General features: G+C 43.2%; 1 protein-coding gene across 2 annotated transcripts in view; it reads left to right on the top strand.

Moving 5' to 3' along the window:
• The first annotated feature begins 473 nt into the window (after nt 1-473).
• The window catches only part of MFSD10 (major facilitator superfamily domain containing 10), a 56,750-nt gene continuing 34,830 nt past the window's right edge, over nt 474-22,393 (top strand). Inside the window, exons 1-8 of one of the 2 annotated variants that reach the window (XM_073657219.1) lie at nt 493-570; nt 5,404-5,441; nt 5,521-5,711; nt 6,278-6,374; nt 9,372-9,475; nt 14,986-15,144; nt 16,250-16,438; nt 20,913-21,021. In XM_073657219.1, coding sequence (XP_073513320.1) covers nt 5,553-5,711; nt 6,278-6,374; nt 9,372-9,475; nt 14,986-15,144; nt 16,250-16,438; nt 20,913-21,021 — 817 coding nt within the window. In that variant the 5' untranslated portion in view covers nt 493-570; nt 5,404-5,441; nt 5,521-5,552. Of the gene's footprint in view, nt 571-5,403; nt 5,442-5,520; nt 5,712-6,277; nt 6,375-9,371; nt 9,476-14,985; nt 15,145-16,249; nt 16,439-20,912; nt 21,022-22,393 lie in introns of both variants that reach the window. The other variant, XM_073657213.1, reaches the window with a different exon arrangement.

Below are 22,393 nucleotides of genomic sequence, written 5' to 3'. Positions count from 1 at the left end.
TCTCTCTCTTACAATGTTAAATACGGACAGCACACAGTTTTTATTTTTTTTTGTTTTATTGCGGACTGCTCGGTCCACAACAAAAAAAAACCCAGATGCGACCAGCCACATAAATCATAATGGATAAGTGTTCTACCTGTGAAAAACATGGAAGAGACACGTAAAAAAAAAAAGACGTGTGAATGAGGCTTTTTCCAAAATAGTGCAAAGAAAAAAAATCTCTGAAAGATACATTTTTATTTCTATAGCGCCAACATATTTCAATACTGAGGTTTCACATAAAAACAATATTATACATTAGTGTCGTGGTTTTGAAATTAAAATTGCAATGTAATCTACTTTCCTTGGGCACCCAATTATTATTTTGTGTTTTTACGCTGATGAAAAAATAGGCTGTTTTGCATTATTTTATTTTTTTTGAAGTTTGGTGACAGAACTTGCAGCACGGAAATCTGATGCTGGAGGAGGAGGAGGAGGAGGCGAAGGGAGGATCAGGGCTGGCGGCAGGAGGGGACAGAGAGGAAGGAGTGAATTCACTGTACAGCACGCTGAGACTACAGGAAGACATGGGTAAGGAGTCTCTATGAGACGGCGCAGAATAATAATGTGTGTATATAAAACACTATATAAAACCCTAGTGTGTTTCCTGCAGGAGAGAGCAGCGGATAGAAATACAGGGAGGAGGGGGAGCTGGAGATGATGGAGGAGTAAGCTACAGGTAGAGGAGATAATAAGGGGAAGGGCTGTAATCTTAGCCCCAGGAGGAGATGAGCAGCACATCACAGCAGCACTGGAAGAGCTAATGTTGGGGGCTGTCCGGCAGGAAGTGCATTGAAAACTTTTCAATTCTTTTCGAAGGAGTAATATTATTTCATGGGGTTAAAAAGTTATAGGTTGGAATTAATTAAAACGGGGCTAGCATGACTCGGTCACGAAAATTATTTAATCCCCAAATCATGTGATGACGCAGACGTGTTTGAAGCCTCAAGATGAAGTATTTTATTTAGTTGGTTAATAATTGATACGTTCTATCAAGATTATAATGTCCAGTTTAGCAGAGGTTCCAACCGGCTTCAGGAATTTGCAGATAGATCACACAACGGGCACAAACTGCTCCCAAAGGACTGTGTTGACTAGAATGGGTTCCCTGGGATTCCATTAAGATGCTCATCATTAGTTCTCCATCCTGCACTTTTTCGTGTAGGTAAAAATAAGGCGGGGTCTCAAACGAAGGTGTGAATGAAGAATTCAGGCACAAAGGCTTATTCACATGGATCAGTTCCACATAATATTGCAGTAATGGTTCCGTGGGAGAAATGTCAAGAAATCTCATCCATGCTGCGGAGTGATGTGTAGGGTAAATTGAATACAGATGCTAATCTAAAATCAGCAGCAAGACCATATACACTGTGGAAATTCACTGCAGATTTCATACTTTGCAATGCATTGGATTTTCTGCAGAAATCCTCTAAAGTTGGATTTACACTCTGTGGCCGCTTTGGGGCTTTCTTCATTTTGCTACCTTTTTTCAGATATAGTTGCAAAAACGGTTTGCAGCAATGTTGTCAAATTGTGGAGAAATGTATACGGTTTGACACAATTTTAAAGAATAAATTGCCAAACTGAAAGATGTATTGGCACAACCTAAGAAACTACGGCAAATGAAAATACACTGGTCAGAACAGGTGAACGCTGCGTAATACCAGTCGAACGATCACTAGATATGTGTCGCAAATCAAAGAAGCGGGGAAAGATTTATTCGTTTTGAAACCTATGACAATAGCAAGCGAAAATGGATTAGGGGAATCCCTTAAATGCTCTAATGTAAAGGAAGAGTAGAAGCCACTGAACCGTTCTGATTTCTCCAAATATGAAAGATTAAATCCAGAGGTAAATAAATCTATTTGCTCTGTCATGGTCCTCTGTGCCAGCCGGTCTTCACGTCTGTGCCTGGCATCCTCGGCCCAGCATCCAGAGCTCCTATAGCGCTAACTAGGCCCTGTGACTTCACAAAGTTCCCTCTTGAGGTTGGTCTCACACAATGTCATGATATGCATTACACCGCAATAGTTTTACTATAGGTCTCATGCACACAACCGTAAAAATCAGATGAGTGCTATTCCTCGTTTTGACAGATAGCACTCGCCCCATGTCATTACATGGGGCTGTTACCATGTCCGTCCTTTCCCTCTCATGCACAAGTTGCATCCAATTATCGAATCGCACTCAGCCGTTCATACCTATAGGTCCATTGAGAAGATGGAGAGAATTTTTTTTTTTTCTCCACATCTGTTCACACTCTGATCACACATTGTTCACACTCTGATCACACATTGTTCACACTCTGATCACACATTGTTCACACTCTGATCACACATTGTTCACACTCTGATCACACATTGTTCACACTCTGATCACACATTGTTCACACTCTGATCACCATAATTGGATCGATTTTCTCAGATGAGAGAAACCCAGTCGTGTGACCCTAGACATAAACATATCATTAATGGCGCAGTCAGATGGCCGTATTAATCGGACCAAGATTGTAACGCTGTGCATGGACTGGCCGGCGGATCTCCAGACCCAAGTGTGACAGCTTCATGTATTTCTATGCAGCTGTCACACACAAGTCTGGAGAGCCGCCGGCCAGTCCGGGCACTGCATTCCGGAATCAGTCTGATTTATATGGCCGTCTGACTGCGCCCTTAGGGCTCATACCCATATGTGAGAAGAAAAAAAAACGGTCCGATTTCTGGACTGAAAAAACAGCCGAGTGCCGTGCGATTACATAGTAACATAGTTTGTAAAGCCGAATAAAGACTTGCTATGCGATTTGTCACACCTAGAACCCGTATGACATCTGTATGCATTACTTTTTTTTTTTCTCTGCAACTATTATTCTGCAATTACAGGACAATTTACAGAGTTCTATGCTACAGAATGGTAATGTATCCGTAAAAATTGGATGGCATACGGATGGTCCGTATGCCATCCATTTTTTTTCTCGCACACATTGACTTGCATTGATGAGTCTCGTCCAAGATACTCGGCAAATCGCAGTCTGATTTCAGCTGAGAAAAAATATCGCAGATTAGATGTAACCCATTGAATAACATTGGTCAGAGTGCAATCCGATTTTTTTTATTTTTTTATTGGATTGCACTCATCCGTTTTTCTCTCGAATGAGTATGAGCCCTTAAGCTTCTATACAGACAAAGTCTTATAGCAGTGCTGTCACCCAGTCATGTGAAATTCAGTGGTGAGTTTCTGGACCCTAGGCTTTGGAAATCCTATTGATTATACTATAACTCTGTGTCTGGATTATCGGGTGTCACATTAATGCGCTTTAGGGCTTGTTCACACGTTGCGTTTTGCCTCAGCGTTTTACAGTACCAGCAAAGTGATTTAGATTTCTGAATTCTGATGCACATGATGCCAATACCCAACGTGTGCACACACCCTTGCTGTATATACGTACCAGTGTAATCTTCATATGCCAAAAAGAAACTCTTGTGCTGTCTATAGAAGTCTATGGAGACGTTTTATTTGTACATCGGGAGGATGTTCCACCTTGTGGTTGTCCTGACCTTTTTTTAATGCTATTTTATACAGTTTAGATTAAAGAAATAATCACAAGCCGACAAAGGAAGGTTAGAGAATACCATGAAGACTGAATCATCAGACCAGCGTGCTGTCTTCTGGTTTTCTGCTGTTTTGCATTAGGCTCGTATGACTACAAAGGAGGTTAATATGAGACTGTTAAAAAAGTAAATTAAACATTAAAGGGGTTGTCCACTTTCTGAAAACTGTTTCTCATATGCACAGATGATTGTAAAAAAAAAAAACCTGCTGTACTTGCCCTACCTGGGTCCATTGATTCCTCCAAGCCATGCCATTTTCTTTTGCTGTTGTCATTCGTTTCAAAATTAGTAACTTTCTCATTCGCTTCCCCGGTCTGTTTGCTTGCAGCAGTCACGTAGACATTGCTCCAACAAATCGCTGAGCTTTGCTGATGTAGATGACTAGTTTAGTGATTGCCTGCAGTGCTACTGACGTGACTTCACCTCTGCAGCCAAACAACAGAGACGGGGGGCAGTGGCAGAACCATGGAGCTAGGTTAGTGAAGTTTTTGTTGAAAAAAAACTACGAACTATGCATATAAAGAAAAGTTTAAAATCTCCATCCCCTTTTACGGCTGGCGTTACATGCGACATTGAGATCTTGGTGTTGCTTTGTGACTTTGCATCTAATGGTGTCCAGTGGTGTCATTTGTCACCTGCGAGCTACCATGACGTGTTTAAATTTTATTTATTTTTTACGCTAGTTGCACGGGACTCACTTTCCCTAGACTTCAATGCAAGTTACATGAGACTCATCTGTGATTTAAAGATATATATATATTTTTTTTTGTAACTGTAAAATCTGAGGGAAAAAATCAGTGTGTTTTTTTTTTTTGTACAAGATGCCTATGAAACTCGCGCTGCCCGTGCAAAAAATGGACGGCGCTCGGACCACTGTTATTCAATGGGGCAGTGAAAATGAATGATTGATTTTTTTGTTTTCCACTGACCAAATTGGCGTGTGAAAAAGTCTCAGCATGAACAAGTTTCCTCCGTAAATCAGACGACTCATTCATTCAAGTCTATTGGTGCGGAAAAAAATAAATACAAATCGGATGCCACAGTATAGCATCCGATTTTTACCGATACATTGCGTTCTGCAACATGGGGAAAATATAAATGGTCTTGTAAATGATTAATAACTACTGCTGTAAAAAAAAAAAAGAAAAAAAACGGATTGTATACAGACAGTTCTTGGGAACCTACCCTTATAGTGAATGGGACAGTTCGGATCAAAATTGGACAATTTTTCATGGAGTGTCTGATCAAGACCAGCAATGCCAGTTTATAATTCCATGAAAGAATCTGATAGCACTCTGATGCCATCCAAGTGCAGTCAGTTTTTATTGGACTACTGGATAGGAAAAGGCTAAACTTTTTTTTTTTTTTATCATCCATGAAATACTGATGAAACTTGGATCAAACTCTGTTACACTGATCAAAAATCTGACAAACTGACGAAACTCTGATCGATTGTTCTTGTATGAGAAAATGACTGATGTCTGAATGAGCCATTAGTCTGTAGATAATTATTATGCAGGTTGAACTCTATATTGCAAAAGCAACCTTATTGCTACGCCATTGGGTATTTTCAATTTTTGCAGCATGTTTTTTGCAAGACCATTATAAAAAGCTGCTTTGCATCATTGCTGCATGTGTAACTTAAAGGGAACGGCTTCCTGTTCCGATCATTTTACTACTTCACGCTTTGTTTCCTGCTTAATTTACTGTAGCAACTTCTGGGTATTACAAAATAACTGAAGTTCTGACTTCTCCACAGCTCCAGGAATGTCACCGTAACCTATAAAGTGCTCTGCCGTGAGTCAGCACTATTGAGCCTCCTGGGAGGTGGAACATTGAGGAGGTAGCCGTCCTCAGGACTGTACTTGTTTTACAGGGTGCAAGTATCTGAGCTTATTAGAACAAAGGATGATGCAGGTGCCAGCAGCAAGGACCCAGCAAGAGCCCACGCCAAGCTCTCGCAGGGTCATCACGGTCGTCTTCTTGACTCTGCTCATCGATCTTTTGGGCTTCACTCTTATCCTACCACTCTTGCCTTCCATATTGGATCATTACAGCAAGTCTAACGTAAGTAGATTGGAGCCCAGTCTTGGTTGATTCATGTTCATCCTCTTTGCAAAACTTGTGTAGGACTAGCCCTTTATTGAGAAACTAAGATAAAATTGGGTTGAGGAATTGTCCCATGGGTCACGGATTAGGGGAATTCTGTCTTTGGTGGACAAACAGCATAATGGAACGACTGTTATCTTTGTCATCTTCCATGTACACCATAGCGTGCTGTAAAACATGATTTTAAAGATACAGGGTTATAAAAACAATACCCTACCTTTTCGACGGGTGGTAATGCAACTCAGCCTCATTCACTTTTAAAAAAAAATTGTCACCAGATTTCACAATACTACAAAATACCATATATTAAATAGAGTATATTAGAACTGATTAGGCTGGTGTAATTAAAAAAATCCAAGTTTGAGTAATAATCACTGGTAGATTGGCACCAAAGCAAGGGGCACCTATTCTAGAACAGGAGCCTTCTGTCTGCTGTCTGTGCCTGCTGATAGTATTAGCTATGTAGTAGTATGTAAGTTCCCAATATGTAATGCAGTATCATATCCTTGTTTCTCATTATTCAGGATGGACTTTATCAGACGTTGCAGCAGACCGTGGATTGGTTTGCGGGAGCGGTTGGGGTTCCCCAGGAGAGGAAGTACCATAGTGTTCTGTTTGGAGGTGAGATGTGTGATCTACTAAAAGTAACTGCATCCAAAATCAATAATTTCCTATTGCATTATTGTCCTAACTCCTGAAGCTTTCATTGAATGCGGGAACTTGTAGTCTTTCAACAGACTCAGTGCCACAGTTTTCCTACAAGATTGCTGTCTTTAAAGGGAACCCGACAGCTGATACAGGCTGCCCGATTTGCGGCATGTATCAGACACTGGCTGCATGATCCCAGCTAGGTATCCAGAGAAAAACATGCTTTCAAAGCCGCTGGGTACCAAGCCGCACTGGAGACTAGCCGGTCAGGTGTCTTCTTGCCACAGTACCCCTGAAGTGACAGGTCTCTACCTATACACGCATGCAGGGAGAAACCTGTCACTCCAGTGGGCAGAAGCCGCCGGGGATCCGCCTGTCTGACTAGCCGCCTGTCTGACTAGCCGCCTGTCTGACTAGCCGCCTGTTTGACTAGCCGCCTGTCTTGCTTGGTCTCTGCTGCTGAGAGACTTGGTTCAGAGTGAAGGAAGTACTACTGGCTCCACACCGTTCATCACTTTCAGCAGACACCTGTATTAGTCTCAGCTCATGTGCTCAAAGATTCGCCTGGTGGTGCAGATAGCCAAGTTTATGTCCAATAGTAGAGAAAAAAAGGTAAAGGCAGCACTCACCGAATCTTCATGGAAAAATCCTTTATTTTCAAATGCGAAACATGGTGGCGGTCGGCATGTGGCAGGATCCCCGGAGGGAGGTGCGGGGGAGAGGGGAGCAGAGGACTACGGCCGTTTCCAACCTTCCGGTGCTTCTACGGGTCCAAAGGTTGTCAATAACTTAGGCAAAAGGCAGTAAACCCTTAAAATTGAAAACCCCTTTCTTCTTGAAAACTGACACAATGTTGAATATAAAATAAATTGCAAAGTTGCTTGTCTTTACTTGAAATATGCAATTTTACCCATTTGTGAAAATGAGACAACCCATTTAAAGGTGTTATCTAGGACCATTTAATTATTTTTTTTTTTTTTTACTATGGGACTAAGAACTAACAGGCTGGTGGTTGCTAACTACCTGACTGTTGTGCCCATCACCGATCTCTGCCAGCACAGTGCGGTCACAGACCGCTCCTGACGGCAATTCAGCAGTTTCCACTGACATCACGTCGGCAGAGCAGAGGCTTCTCTCCACTCGGCTCTGTTTACAGGGCATGACTGCCAATGTCGGGCTGATTGATAGCTGGCTCCCCACTGCATAACTGCGGGGAGCGGACTGTCAATCAGCATGATGTTGACAGTCACGCCTCGTCAACAGAGTAGACCGGAAAATGGAGTCTGCTCTGTGACTGCTCTGAGCTGGCCCTAAGTAGAACAGGCAGGTAGTTGCTTCTGTTAGCAGCTACCTGCCTGTTAGTTTTTAGGACCATAGTAAAAAAATTAAAGTCCTGGTCAACCCCTTTAAATGCACTAATGGATGAGAATAATAGTTAATGTTCATTCAGCAGCACATTTTATTTTAATCCATTTCCTTCACCCTTATAGAGGTGGCCAGTCACCTAGGTAACAAGCAGTAAACTATAAAATTAAAAATTAAGAGGCTCTACATTACGAAGTTGCTGGTTTTTACAAGCACTTTGGAATTTTACCCATTTAAGAAGTTGAGACAGCCCCCTTTAAAGGTTGGCTCCTTCACTCATAGTTGCTTAATGTAGATGTGACTGCATTTCCCATACCCCAGTCCCTGGTGTCCAGTGTTTTTTTTATGCCACAGTTGTTTTCTAGGTGCTAGTATCCATTGTTTTCAGATCTCTGACTGGCTTCATGTTTCACTCCCTGGTGCACTACAGTATGGCTTGATGTCCCAGTTCTTGGTACCCAATGGCTTTGGCTCTAATTTTTGATGTTCACTGGTTTTATTTTTCAGTTCCTGGTGTCACTTGGCTTTATGTCGCAGCCCATGGTATTCTGTGGCTCATATCCCTGGTTGTCTAGTGGTTTCAGGTGTCTAGTAGTTTTTTGTCCCAGTTCCTGGTATACTGATATTTTATGCCACATATCCTAGTGTGTACTATACTTATTTTCCAGTCTCTTGTATCCATTGGATTCCAGTTCCACCTGATGTGCCAGTTCCGTGCTCTTGTGGCTTTATGGTATAGTTTCTGGTGCTTTATTTTCCAGTTCATGAAGTCCTGTTGTTTCAGGTCCGTTGTGTCCGGTAGTGCTATGTCTCGGTGCCTGGTGCTCAGGTGTTTCACGTCTCAGTCTCTGGTGCCCATCAGCTTTATTTCCCAGTCAATGGTCTCCTGTGGCTCAGGTCTCTGGTGGGTCAGTGGTTTCAGGTCCCTTGTGTCTAGTAGCTTCACTCCTCCGTCGCTGGTGTCCAGCCATGTCTCATGGCTCTTGCCCACTGGTGTCCAGTGGTTTCAGGTTCCTTGTGTCCACTTGTTTGATGTTCCAGTCCCCGGTGTCCAGTGGTTTAGTGTCCCAATTCCTGACATCCTGTGGTTTTACGCCACATTTCCTGGTGTGTGATATAGTTATGTTCAAGTCTTTTGGTTTCAGGTACCTTATTACTTCATGTTTCACTCCCTGGTGGACTGATTTACTAATCATGTGGTCCAATGACTTTATGATCTAGTTTTTAGTGATCGCTGATTTTATCTCCCAATCCCTGGTGCAGAAAGCTTTATTTCCCAGAACATGGAGTCCTTTAGTTTCAAGCCCTTTGTGTCCAGTAGCTCTTTGTCTGAGTTCCTGGTGTCCATTCATTTCAGGTCCCGATCCCTGGTGTCCTGCAGCTTTATTTCCCACTTCATGGTTTCTTGTTTCTTTGTTCAGGTCCCTGGCGTCTTTCTTTATGTCCAAATCTCTTGTGTCCAGTGGAATAATTCCCCAGTCCCATTTTCCTGGTGTCCAGTTGTTGCAGGTCCCAGGTCATGGTGTGGCGTGATTTGGTTCCTAATCTGTATGTCCTGTTACAGATGATCTTTCATCATTAATGGTCATTCTCACTATATTTCAGGTCTTGTCGGATCCCTGTTCTCCTTGCTGCAGTTTATCTGCTCACCGCTCACCGGAGCTGCCTCTGATTATGCCGGAAGACGACGACTCATGATGATAACTACGGTATTACATTTCTTAGATACGGTCTCCGACTTAACATTGGGGATGACAGATCCATTTATAGTAGCACTGGAACAGCGCCACCTAGTGCACATATTCACGTGAAGGCTGAATTGTTTACTTGTTGTTCAACCTTCACAGAAGCAGAAATTAATATAAAGATTATTTTGCAACTTTATGGAAGGAGACGCCATTCAGTTTGATCGATCCTTGTCCCTGCACGCCAGATATTGCTAGATTCTCCGTACACGCGAGGGACGTATAGCTGCACCAATGTAGGTAGCGATGTTTATAATGTTAGTGCTGTTTACTATGGATGTTCTCATTACAGCCTCAATCCTGGGATACCGCTCTTATATCCCTTCTCGCTGTTATCTTTCCTCTGTTCTATAGAGGCAGCTGAATTCCCACCATTCCTCATGGCCTTGTTACATTCACTGCTAATATCGGCATATTTTTTGGCAGCGAGTTGTCAGCATTATACGTGTTTCATGCTTCCAACACATCTATCACAGCCATAGGATTTGCTGGGTCATAGGAAAATGAAAACCGTTTTATACCGTCATACTGATATTTCTAGAGTATGTGCACAAGAGGTCTTCTCCAAGCGGGGAAACTCTCTCTGTTTTTCAAGAACCCTTAAAGAAGCACGCCCATCGAAATTTGAAGTAGTTAAGACGCTCAATCAACAGAACATATAAGCAGCAAGTAGTTTTTACATAGAAATGCATATGTTAATTCTTTTCAGCTTTTAGTTGGTACTTTTTCAAGTGATTTTTCAGAGCGGAATAGCCTGAAAAAGACAACATTTGCACATGTTCATGTGTGCACACATTAAAGGGAAAGTGTCAGCAGGTTTATCATGTAAGCCGAGAGACGCATATTGTAGGAGTAGAGATCCTGATTCCTACGATGTGTCACTTATTGGGCTGTGTTTTGATGTTTCAACAAAATCAGTGTTTTATCAGCAGAAGATTGTCACTAGAAGACTAGGTATCTCGTACCTCCTGGTCCAACCACACCCACACCACTGATTGGCAGCCTTCTGTGTACACTATATATTGACAGAAAGCTGACAATCAGTGGTGTGGGCCGGGTTATACAGGGCTCAGTGCTCCATGCTCTGCTAGATCTGCAGCAGAGAAAATTGATTCTATCACAACTGCTGCTGCACCCAATAAACTAAGTGACAAATCGCTGGAATCAGGCTTTTTGGCCATACTTCATGCTGCTATCAGATTACATGACAAAAACCTGCTGACAGATTCCTGTAAAGCACTTGCTGCAGACCTTTCTGCATTCATCAAAAATGTTTCTTAGCAGGAAAAACACTTTTATAAAAAAAAAAACTTTTTGATGTTGTTTTTTGCCCCAGTCATTAGAACAGGTGAAAATTCTAATTCTAGAAAGACCCTGTAAATACTTTTATGCCCAAAAATGACAAAGTATTCTTTGAGTGACACCTTTATTGGCTAACCAGAAAAAAATATATACGGTATACAGTTGAAACCAGAAGTTTACATGCACTATATAAAAAGACACATCTGCATGTTTTTCTCAATATCTGACATGAAATCAGAATAAACCTTTCCTGTTTTAGGTCAATTAGGATTACCATAATTTTTAATATTTGCCAAATGCCAGAATAATGAGAGAGAGAATGTTTTAAGGCATTTTTATTACTTACTGCAAAGTCAAAAGTTTACATACATTTCATTAGTATTTGTTCCATTGCCCTTAAACTGAATGACTTGGGTCAAACGTTTGGGATATCCTTCCACAAGCTTCTCACAATAGTTGGTCGGAATTTGGGCTCATTCCTCCTGACAAAACTGGTGTAACTGATGCTGGTTTGTAGGTCGCCTTGCTCACACCTGCCTTTTCAGCTTTACCCATAAACTTACAATAGGATTGAGATCAGGGCTTTGTGATGGCCAATCCAAAAATTGACATGTTATCCTTAAGCCACTTTACTATTTTGGCAGTATGCTTCGGGGCTTTGTCCATTTGGAAGACCCATTTCCGCCCAAGCTTTAACTTCCTGGCTGATGTCTTGAGATGTTGCTTCAGTATTGCCACATAATCTTCTTTTCTCATGATGCCATATATTTTAGGAAGTGCACCAGTCCCTCCTGCAGCAAAACAACCCAACATGATGCTGCCACCCCGTGTTTCACAGTTGGGATGGTGTGCTTAGGCTTCCAAGCTTCTCCCTTTTTCCTCCAAACTTACCGATAGTCATTATGCCCAAAAAGTTTGATTTTTAGTTTCATCAGACCACAGGACATGTCTCCAAAAATTAAGGTATTTGTTCCTGCGTGCATTTGCAAACATGAATCAGTTTTTTATGTTTCTTTGGGAGTAATGGCTTCTTCCTGGCAGAATGACCTTTCAGCCCATGTTGATACAGTACTCGTTTCACGGTAGATATTGACAAAATATTACCAGCTCCTGCCATCATCTTCACATCTTGACTTGTCGTTGGGTTGATATGCAGTTGTTGGACCAAAGCACGTTCATCTCTGGGACACAGAACTATCTCCTTCCTGAGCGGTATGATGGCTGGATATTCCCATCTTGTTTGTATTTGCATATAATTGTTTGTACAGATGAACGAGACACCTTCAGGTATCTTGAAATTGTACCCAAGGATGAGCCAGACTTGTTCAAGTCCATAATTCTCTTCCTGAAATCTTGGCTGATTTCTTTAGACTTTCCCATGATGCTACACAAAGAAGCAGTGTGTTTCAGGTGTGCATTAAAATACATCCACAGGTGTGTCTCTAATTAACTCAGATGTTGCCAAAAAAACTGTCAGAAGCTTCCAAACACATGACAACATCATATGGGCAGTCCAGAATTGTTTAAAGGCATAGTAATCTTAGTGCATGTAAACTTCTGACTTTGCAGTAAGTAATATAAATGCCTTAACTTTCTTTCTCTCTCTCTCTTTCTCTCTTTCTCTCTTTCTCTCTTTCTCTCTTTCTCTCTTTCTCTCTTTCTCTCTTTCTCTCTTTCTCTCTTTCTCTCTTTCTCTCTTTCTCTCTTTCTCTCTTTCTCTCTTTCTCTCTTTCTTCTCTTTCTCTCTTTCTCATTCTTACTAAAAATTATGGTAATCCTAATTGACCTAAAATGGGAAAGGTTTATTCTGATTTCATGTCAGATATTGAGCAAAACATGCATATGTGTCTTTTTATATAGTGTATGTAAACTTCTGGTTTCAGCTCTATGCTTTTGCAAGCTTTCAGAGCACAGAGGCTTCTTCAGGCTGGATTACAAATGAATTAAAAAGACAAGAGTACAACAGTAGATTTGTTTATGAGATGGAAAGGATGATGCTTCCTAAAGATAAGCCAAGGAAATCAAATTAGGGTTTTTGCTACAAATAGAGAGACAGTGGGAATGTTCTCTTAGGCTGTGTGCCCACGATGCGTTTTTTAAGCGTTTCTGCAGCGGCAGAAACGCTTAAAAAACGCATGGTAGAAGGCCTGCCATGTTCCACAATGATAATCCGCATGTGCACATGCTGCGGAAATTTCCGCTGCGGATTATCATTGCAGAAAAAAAACGCAGCACTACCAAAACTGCGTTTTCGCCGCCATTGACTTGCATTAGAACGCATGCATTCCGCTTCACTAGATAAGTACATGCGGAATATAAGCGTTCAATGTGCGGATGGTACCCAGGTCTAGAGGAGAGGAGACTCTCCTCCAGACCCAGGTACCATAGAAAACTGTAAAAAAAAAAAAAAAAAAAAAAAAAAAAGAATAAAATAAAAAATAAATATATACTTACCTTCTGGCGGCCCCCGGTGCGCTCGTCCTCTCATGCCGGCAGATCGTGATGGACTGAAGGACCTGCGCTGATGTCATAGTCATGTGACGGGTCACGCGACGCTGACGTCGGCAGGTCCTTCAGTGTACCGCGATGTGCTGGCAGCCAGGACGGAGGGAAGGTAAGTATAGATTTATTTTTTTATTTCTAACCATTCTTTGGGGTCACACAATATAAATCCATGCCGTTTGCATGGATTTATATAGTGTGACTAAGTTGACAAGCACTTTCCAAGTGATGCTAAAATCGCTTGGAAAGCGCTTGTCAACCCGCATGCGGAAATGCAAGTGTAGAACGCTTCACATCCCATGTCCCCGGCAGGAAAAATGCATCTACAATCCGCATCTACAATCCGCATGGGTTTTTTCTGCCAGGGAGATGCAGAAACGCTCAGGAAAAATCCGGAGCATTTCTGCATCGTGGGCACATAGCCTTAGTTATCTGGACTCAATGTAACACCTGGATTTATGACTCGCTACATGGACACAATTCACACCTCCACCAAACGGACTCCAGATAACTAAGGGAACATTCCCACCGCCTCTCCATTTGTAACAAAAACCATAATTTGATATCCTTGGCACAGTAGCTATATCCATGATGGCTGGGTTATGGGCTTGTAGGTGGTGGCCAGTGACTGTGCTGAGGAGGTGGAGGAGAATGAAAGGACAGAAGTTTACTTACTTGGACGCAAAAGATCCTAATGCGTTCACACTTTGGGCACAGAATCTACAGTTTGTGTTGTTTGTAACCAATTGTGGTGATTGTTCACCACTTTTCACAATACACACTGCATACATTGCTAAATGTATCTCTTTGACCTGGTAAAGCATGTGACTTACTATAAAAGTCCATTTTAAACCGGCTGTATGATCCTGAAATAATCATGAACATTTTATGACTTCAACTAAAATTCTTAGTTTTAATATTAGGCAGGGAAATTTTTCAAAGGGATTACACAGCCATGCTGACATGAATTTTCAAAGTAAGTACAGCAGACTCATCAGGTGGAAGAGATCTCTTTCATATTGTATGCAGTTTGTATTGTGATATCTGGTGTCAGATCCAGTGTGACTCTTGTAATGATTTTTTTTCTTTTGATGCCTCTAACAAACCACCAACCAGTCTCCTACAAAGAGAATGACGTAAACATAACCTAATGGACCGGACATATCCCACTGCTTGTTCCATTCAGCTTAATGTGATGAGCTACGGTGCCAGTACCAGCCATTTGTACGGACAGGTGCTGTGCCCATGCAAATAATGAAGGAGCATAGAATTAATGCAAGTGCCACCGGACCTCCACCATACCAATTATTACTATCCCAGAGGTCGGACCCCCGCCAATCAATTATGGCTTTTAAAAATGGTCCTAAGAAAATCCCTTCAATGCATAAATGAATACATACTATATTTATTTGTCACATGAAATGTGTAGCTACAAGATCTGGTCTCTGGGCAGGAACATCATAGTAAATGGAATATAATATTGCCGCAGTATGGTCATTTAGACAAGACAACCTCGAATTAATAAATGTTGTTGTGTTTTCTTTATACCATATTATATATGGTATAATTTAATGATTGTATTATATAATTATATTTGAGATTATACCTTAAAACATAATACTTTCGCCCCACACTGAACATATTTATGATAATGTTATCTCCTCCGGCAGGTTGGATTAATTCTTTCCTACGCTTTATGGGCCATCTCAAGAAGCTTTGGTGTTTTCCTGATTTCACGCATCATCGGAGGATTGAGCAAAGGAAATGTCAGCCTGTGCACGGCTATCATCGCTGACCTGCCCTCTCTTAAAGACCGTAGTAAAGGCATGGTAAGTGTAATGGATGCTCGGTGTATGAGTGGCAAGACACACTTTATGATTTATGGACCAACAATTTGAGGCAAGGCTATAAGGCAGGGATGTCAAACTTAAACACACAGAGGGCCAAAATGAAAAACTTGGACAATAATGGGCCCCACATAGTCTTCCATACAAAATAATAGGCCCCACATAGTCCTCCATACAAAATAATAGGCCCCACATAGTCCTCCATACAGAATAATGCACTCCCCACATAGTCCTCCATACAGAATAATGCACTCCCCACATAGTCCTCCATACAGAATAATGCACTCCCCACATAGTCCTCCATACAGAATAATGCACTCCCCACATAGTCCTCCATACAGAATAATGCACTCCCCACATAGTCCTCCATACAGAATAATGCACTCCCCACATAGTCCTCCATACAGAATAATGCACTCCCCACATAGTCCTCCATACAGAATAATGCACTCCCCACATAGTCCTCCATAAGAATAATGCACTCCCCACATAGTCCTCCATACAGAATAATGCACTCCCCACATAGTCCTCCATACAGAATAATGCACGCCCCACATAGTCCTCCATACAGAATAATGCACGCCCCACATAGTCCTCCATACAGAATAATGCACGCCCCACATAGTCCTCCATACAGAATAATACACTCCCCATAGTCCTCCATACAGAATAATGCACTCCCCATAGCTCTCCATACAGAATAATGCACTCCCCATAGCCCTCCATACAGAATAATGGGCCCCACAAAGGTAATAACTTGATGTTTCACATGGACCCCCAACCAAAGCTGAGAACGGAGCTCTGTTCTCTCCAGCAGTCCTCTAGTCCATGCATGTAGTGGTGACCAGCTTGCTCCATTCTATTCGGACATATCAGAGCCCCATTTTCTGCATCGATGTGGGGGCTGAGCAGTCGGCAAGCTATCCCCTATCCTTTGGATAGGGGATAGCTTGCTTTGTTGGGACCACCCTTAAACTTCTGTTGAAAGCCATGCTGCATTCAAAAAATGACTAGCCTGTATGTGCAGCTGCTAAGAGAAAATTATTGAACACATGTAGTTTTATGAAAAATCCGCTTTTTTTCACAGGCAGTGATTGGTGTGGCCTTTTCATTGGGTTTTACCATCGGCCCCGTGGTGGGAGCTTACTTTGCAGTGAACCTGACGGGTGGAGAGCTCTTCTATGTAAAGCCGGCCCTCCTCGCTCTCTTCTTTGCCGTTATTGATCTGTTATTTATATTTCTACTTCTTCCAGAGACCCTTCCCAAGAAGAACCGGGTAAGACATGGTCACCTGAAACCTTAAGAACAAAAAAAAAATTCATATACCCGAATAGGTAATAGTACAGGGGGTTTCATATTTGGGACCCTCAAAGTGAAGAACAATTACTAAGGCCCACATACCCATCCTCCATGGGCAGCATGGTGGCTCAGTGGTTAGCACTGCAGCCTTGCAGCGCTGGGGTCCTGGGTTCAAATCCCACCAAGGACAACATCTGCAAGGAGTTTATATGTTCTCTCCGTCTTTACGTGGGTTTCCTCCCACACTCCAAAGACCTACTGATGGGGAATGTAGATTGTGAGCCCCAATGGGAACTGTGCCGATAATGTATTTAAAGAGCTGTGGAATAAATGGCGCTATATAAGTCAGTACAATAAAAAAAAAAATACACTGTGGAATAAAGTTGTCTGAGCCCTCCTATTTCGGGCATTTGATGTGTATGGGGGGCTCCCAACTTTTCCACGATGTAATGTTGGAAGAGGATGATCAGGTAGAGCGATCCTTTTTGTTACTATTTACTCTACTATCCCCATTAGGAATGCACAAACACTCAACCGACCTGTTCATGTATATTGGGGAGTAGGGACAGCTTTCTTAAGAGTAGGTTTTCAGGGACCCAGCACTTCCATACATTACATGCACAGTGATCAAAGAGTCTTCATTTCTCCCTACACGACTGCACATGATACTTACAATGTGAGCTGTGCCGTCATGAAGCAGGAATGTGGGTGTTGTGGTCTCTGCATTTTTGTCAGTCAGGGAAGAAACTTCATTCCTGATTAGTCTCTGAATTGATGGCTTTTGCTTAGCTGGAGGAATCTCAATCAGGACTCCTATGTGGGGTGTGTAGCTGGAAAGTAACAGATTCCAGTTGAAGTAAAAAGTTCTATAAACTTTCTGCATCGGTTTCCCATTGTTCTATTTCTTTGCTGTAATGGAACTGGGAAAAGTTCTTGTCCACAGTGAAGGTTTAAAGGGGATATCTGGGACTTTGTGAAAAACTAAAAATGTGCCTAAGCACGAACAGGCTACCTACCAGCCTGTTGTGCACGGTGCCATTCATCCCCGGCACAGAGCGGTCACAGAGCGCTGCTGCCAGGGATTCAGCTGCCTCTGCTGACGTCCTGTCGACAGAGCAGCTGCTTCTTTTCTGCTCTGTTCGGGATGTCCGATGTCATTCTGATTGACAGTCTGCTCCAGGGCCGGCTGCAGTTTTTTGTGGGCCCTGGGTGAAAGAGTCTCAGTGAGCCCCTTTAACACATACCACAATTCATGATGCACAGATACCGCAGAGAAATTATATATCTAGTACAAGGCCAAAGATTTCACTTCTTACATTACATGACCGATATCTATTGTAAATTCCAAAATAGCTCAAACGGGCGAATCGCTCCACACAGTATACTGGCTCCCATATAACGCTCCATACAGGATACTGGCCCCCATATAATGCTCCATACAGAATACTGGCCCCCATATAACACTCCATGCAGGCTGTTCCCCCCCCCCCCCCACCACCACATAATGCCTCATGCAGGCTGTTCCCCCCACATAATGCCCCATGCAGGCTGTCCCCGTCCCCCCCCATATAATGCCCCATGCAGGATGTCACCCCCCCCTTATAATGCACCATGCAGGATGTCACCCCCCCCTCCATTATAATGCCCCATGCAGGATGTCACACCCCCCCTCCCTTATAATGCCCCATGCAGGATGTCACCCCCCCTCCCTTATAATGCCCCATGCAGGATATCACACACCCCCTCCCTTATAATGCCCCAAGCAGGATGTCACACCCCCTCCCTTATAATGCCCCAAGCAGGATGTCACACCCCCCTCCCTTATAATGCCCCAAGCAGGATGTCACACACCCTCCCTTATAATGCCCCATGCAGGATGTCACACATCCCTTATAATGCCCCATGCAGGATGTCACACACACCCCTCCATTATAATGCCCCATGCTGGATGTCACCCCCCCCTCCATTATAATGCCCCATGCAGGATGTCACACACCCCCCCTCCATTATAATGCCCCATGCAGGATGTCACACACACCCCTCCCTTATAATGCCCCATGCAGGATGTCACACATCCCCATCCATTATAATGCTCCATGCAGGATGTCACCCCCCCCCCTCCATTATAATGCCCCATGCAGGATGTCACCCCCCCCTCCATTATAATGCCCCGTGCAGGATGTCACACACCCCCTCCCTTATAATGCCCCATGCAGGATGACAACCCCCCCCTCGCTTATAATGCCCCATGCAGGATGTCACACCCCCCATCCATTATAATGCTCCATGCAGGATGTCACACACACCCCTCCATTATAATGCCCCATGCAGGATGTCACCCCCCCCTCCATTATAATGCCCCATGCTGGATGTCACCCCCCCCTCCATTATAATGCCCCATGCAGGATGTCACACACCCCCCCTCCATTATAATGCCCCATGCAGGATGTCACACACACCCCTCCCTTATAATGCCCCATGCAGGATGTCACACATCCCCATCCATTATAATGCTCCATGCAGGATGTCACCCCCCCCCTCCATTATAATGCCCCATGCAGGATGTCACCCCCCCCTCCATTATAATGCCCCGTGCAGGATGTCACACACCCCCTCCCTTATAATGCCCCATGCAGGATGACAACCCCCCCCTCGCTTATAATGCCCCATGCAGGATGTCACACCCCCCATCCATTATAATGCTCCATGCAGGATGTCACACACACCCCTCCATTATAATGCCCCATGCAGGATGTCACCCCCCCCTCCGTTATAATGCCCCATGCAGGATGTCACACACACACCCCCCCTCCCTTATAATGCCCCATGCAGGATGTTACACCCCCCCTCCCTCCCTTATATTGCCCCATGCCTCCATACAATAAAGAAAAAATCAAATACCTCACTTCTCACCTGCTGCCGCTGCTCCGGACTCCTCGCCCCCCTCCCTTATAATGCCCCATGCAGGATGTCACACACCCATATAATGCCCCATGCAGGATGTCACACCCCCCCTCCCTCCCTTATAATGTCCCATGCAGGATGTCACCCCCCCTCCCTTATAATGCCCCATGCAGGATGTCACACCACCCCCCCCTCCCTTATAATGTCCCACGCCTCCATACACTAAAAAAAAAATCAAATACTCACCTTACTTCTCACCTGCTGCTGCTGCTCCGGACTCCTCACGCGCGCTGTCGTCTTCCCGTTCTGCGCTGTGATGGCTCAGGGGAGGGTGCGGTGTAAAGACATCACTGTGCAGCAGCCACGAAAGAGACAGGAGCTGCTGCGGAGGCACGGGGAGAGGTAAGTATTGCGCCGGGGCCCTGAGCAAGTGGGGGGAGCGGCCGCTGGCACCGCTCTCCTCCGCTCACGGGTCCCATAGCACGGTGGGGTGCCTGACGGCGAGTGGGCCCCCCCACCTGCTCAGGGCCGCGACACTTGCCCGGGTGTGCCAGGTACTGACGCCGGCCCTGGTCTGCTCCCCCAGTTAGACAGCAGGAATCAAGCTGTCAATCAGAATGACATCAAAGTCCCTTCCTGTTAATAGAGCGGAGCGGAAAAGAAGCAGCCGCTCTGTCGACAGGACATCAGCAGAGGCTGCTGAATCCCCAGCAGGAGCGGTCTGACAGGGTCGATAATGACTTTTAGAATTCCTGCTTCCAATAGGTGGCTCTAGAGTTCTAGTCTTCTTCCTCTCTGAATATTTAATTTCCCAAAGGAGCCTGCATGGCTTTTACGTCTCCTCACTCTGACATGCCAGGCTTGACATGTCACTCTTCACAAATAGAACCCAAATACTGATATAAAATACTGAATGTGTGAAGGTTACGCTCCCATGAGTATTCAGTGAGTTTTTTTGATGTTGCAGATTCTCTGCAGCAATTCTACCCCAATTGGGTAACTTGCATTTTGTTTCATTGTGTTTTTGTGTGCATTTTTTTACATGTGTTTTTATTGCTTTTCCAAAGCAGAAACACACTAAAAACATATATACATTTTTTTAACCTGCAGATTTTCCCCATCTAATGCAATACAGTGGGTAAAATCTGTACATAAAGCTCAGTGTAATTGACATGTTGCAGGTCTAAAACATGCACCGCAGATCAGTTATGCAACTTAAAAAAAAAAAAAAGCCCCCAAACAATGGGCATGAGATTTCTATAAATCCCATCCACTTTGCTGGAACTGTAAGACCCAGCAAAAATACGCAGCATCAAAAATGCAATTTACGGTGGGAACTTAACCAAAAGCCTAAGACTTTTTAATGCTGAATATTTGCCATAATGACATAGGCAATAGTCTTTGAGATAAACACATCAACATTGCAAATTTTCTTCCTATATTTTTATAGTTTGCTATAATGTATCAGTGCAAATAAAACGTATCAGCCGGGAGTAGCTCACAGAGCATTGTCTAGAAGGCATACCATTTCTGCTTGTATTTTTTAGGTTTCCTCCATGATGGTTGGATTTCAAGGAGCTTCCGACCTGCTCAGCCCGGTGTCCCTATTCCAATTCTCTGCTGTAACGAGAAGAAAAGACCGTCCTTCCCAGGAAAGTATGTTCAAGGAAAAAAAAACCTTGTGATGTGAATTATCTGAATTACCTTTATCCGTTTAATTACAGATCTGTCAGAGAATAAACTTTTAAAAAAATGTTTCATTAATTTTGTCCAGCATGAAAAATGTTGTAAGTCACTTTATTAGGGGATTTGTCTTCATTCCTGTAAAAAAAAATTAAAAATAAAAAAAATAAATAAAATAAAAATGGATGTAAGCGGCTTCCGAACCTCCATCTTTTCCCCAGTCTATTTTCCTGCCTTCAGCTGCATTGATATCAGGACCTACTCATTGGGAGTACAGATGATGGCAGTGATGGGTCACTCACCATCTGTTGTCGTTTTCTTAGTGTTCTACTTATCAGAACAACCTCCTGCAGAATCAGAAGACTCCAAGGATGAGATGGGTACTGATCCCCTCATTGCCAGCATCTGTACCCCAAAGGAGTACGTTCTGATATCAGTGCAGCTGAAGGCAGGCAAATAGACTGGGGAAAAGCCTGGACTTGGAAGCCACTTGCATGCAATTTTTTTTTCCCACAGAAATGAAGCCAAATCCCACTAATAAAGTGGTTTAAAAACTTTCAGAACCATCTATGCTGGATACAATTATAAAAAAAATAAATAAATAAGGTTTAGTTTAGTCCACCAATCATCATGATGGCTGCCTCGCTTTTCCTAAGGCTGTGTCCTTTTAATATATCCGAAGTCATGAGGATAATGGAGAAACTGGGTGGTAATAGTAGTGGTGATGACTCTGTTCCCTTTGGGGATGTCGGGGATGTCACCCAGAGCTCTGATTAATAAATATGCCTAATTAAAGGGGGGTATTCCAGCTGTAAACTTGTATTACCTATCCATTCGATTGTCAAATTGCCACCAATTACTAAAACCTAGAAGCACCCTATTGCGGGCATCCAAATAAAGTTTGAATGAGTGGGGTAACTTACATGCCTTATAGCCCCTCCATTAAGACTTTTTTGCCATGGTCGTTAAGCAGGAGACATTGAGTGATAAGTGTTTGTAGCTGGAATACCCCTTTAAGCAGTGATGAATCAACAGCTCTTATACATACTGGTAAGACACCAGTCACTATATGAGATCCATTTGGAAGGGGGAAGAAGGGCTGAAAGCAAAACTTTGAGATATGGAAATACCCGAGTAATAACGGGCTGCCGTAGTAAATGGTAAAAATATAGAAATGCATAGATATCCACCAAAAGTGCGGATGGTCCGACATCCAGCTCACAGCTAATGCTGGATCTCCCTTTAAGGGTTTTTATCCATATTATCGTTCTCTGTTGCTTTTGCTATTAAAGTAGCTCTGATGCCAGTTTTCACCATACAAACTAAACACATTATTAAAATAGGC

This window comes from Phyllobates terribilis, unplaced genomic scaffold (assembly GCF_046119375.1).
Source record: "Phyllobates terribilis strain yellow unplaced genomic scaffold, ASM4611937v1 Scaffold_1__5_contigs__length_1240528914, whole genome shotgun sequence".
NCBI classification, from domain to species: Eukaryota; Metazoa; Chordata; class Amphibia; order Anura; family Dendrobatidae; genus Phyllobates; species Phyllobates terribilis.
Note: the sequence above shows the minus strand (reverse complement) of the source record. Positions and strands in the feature narration are given on the sequence as shown.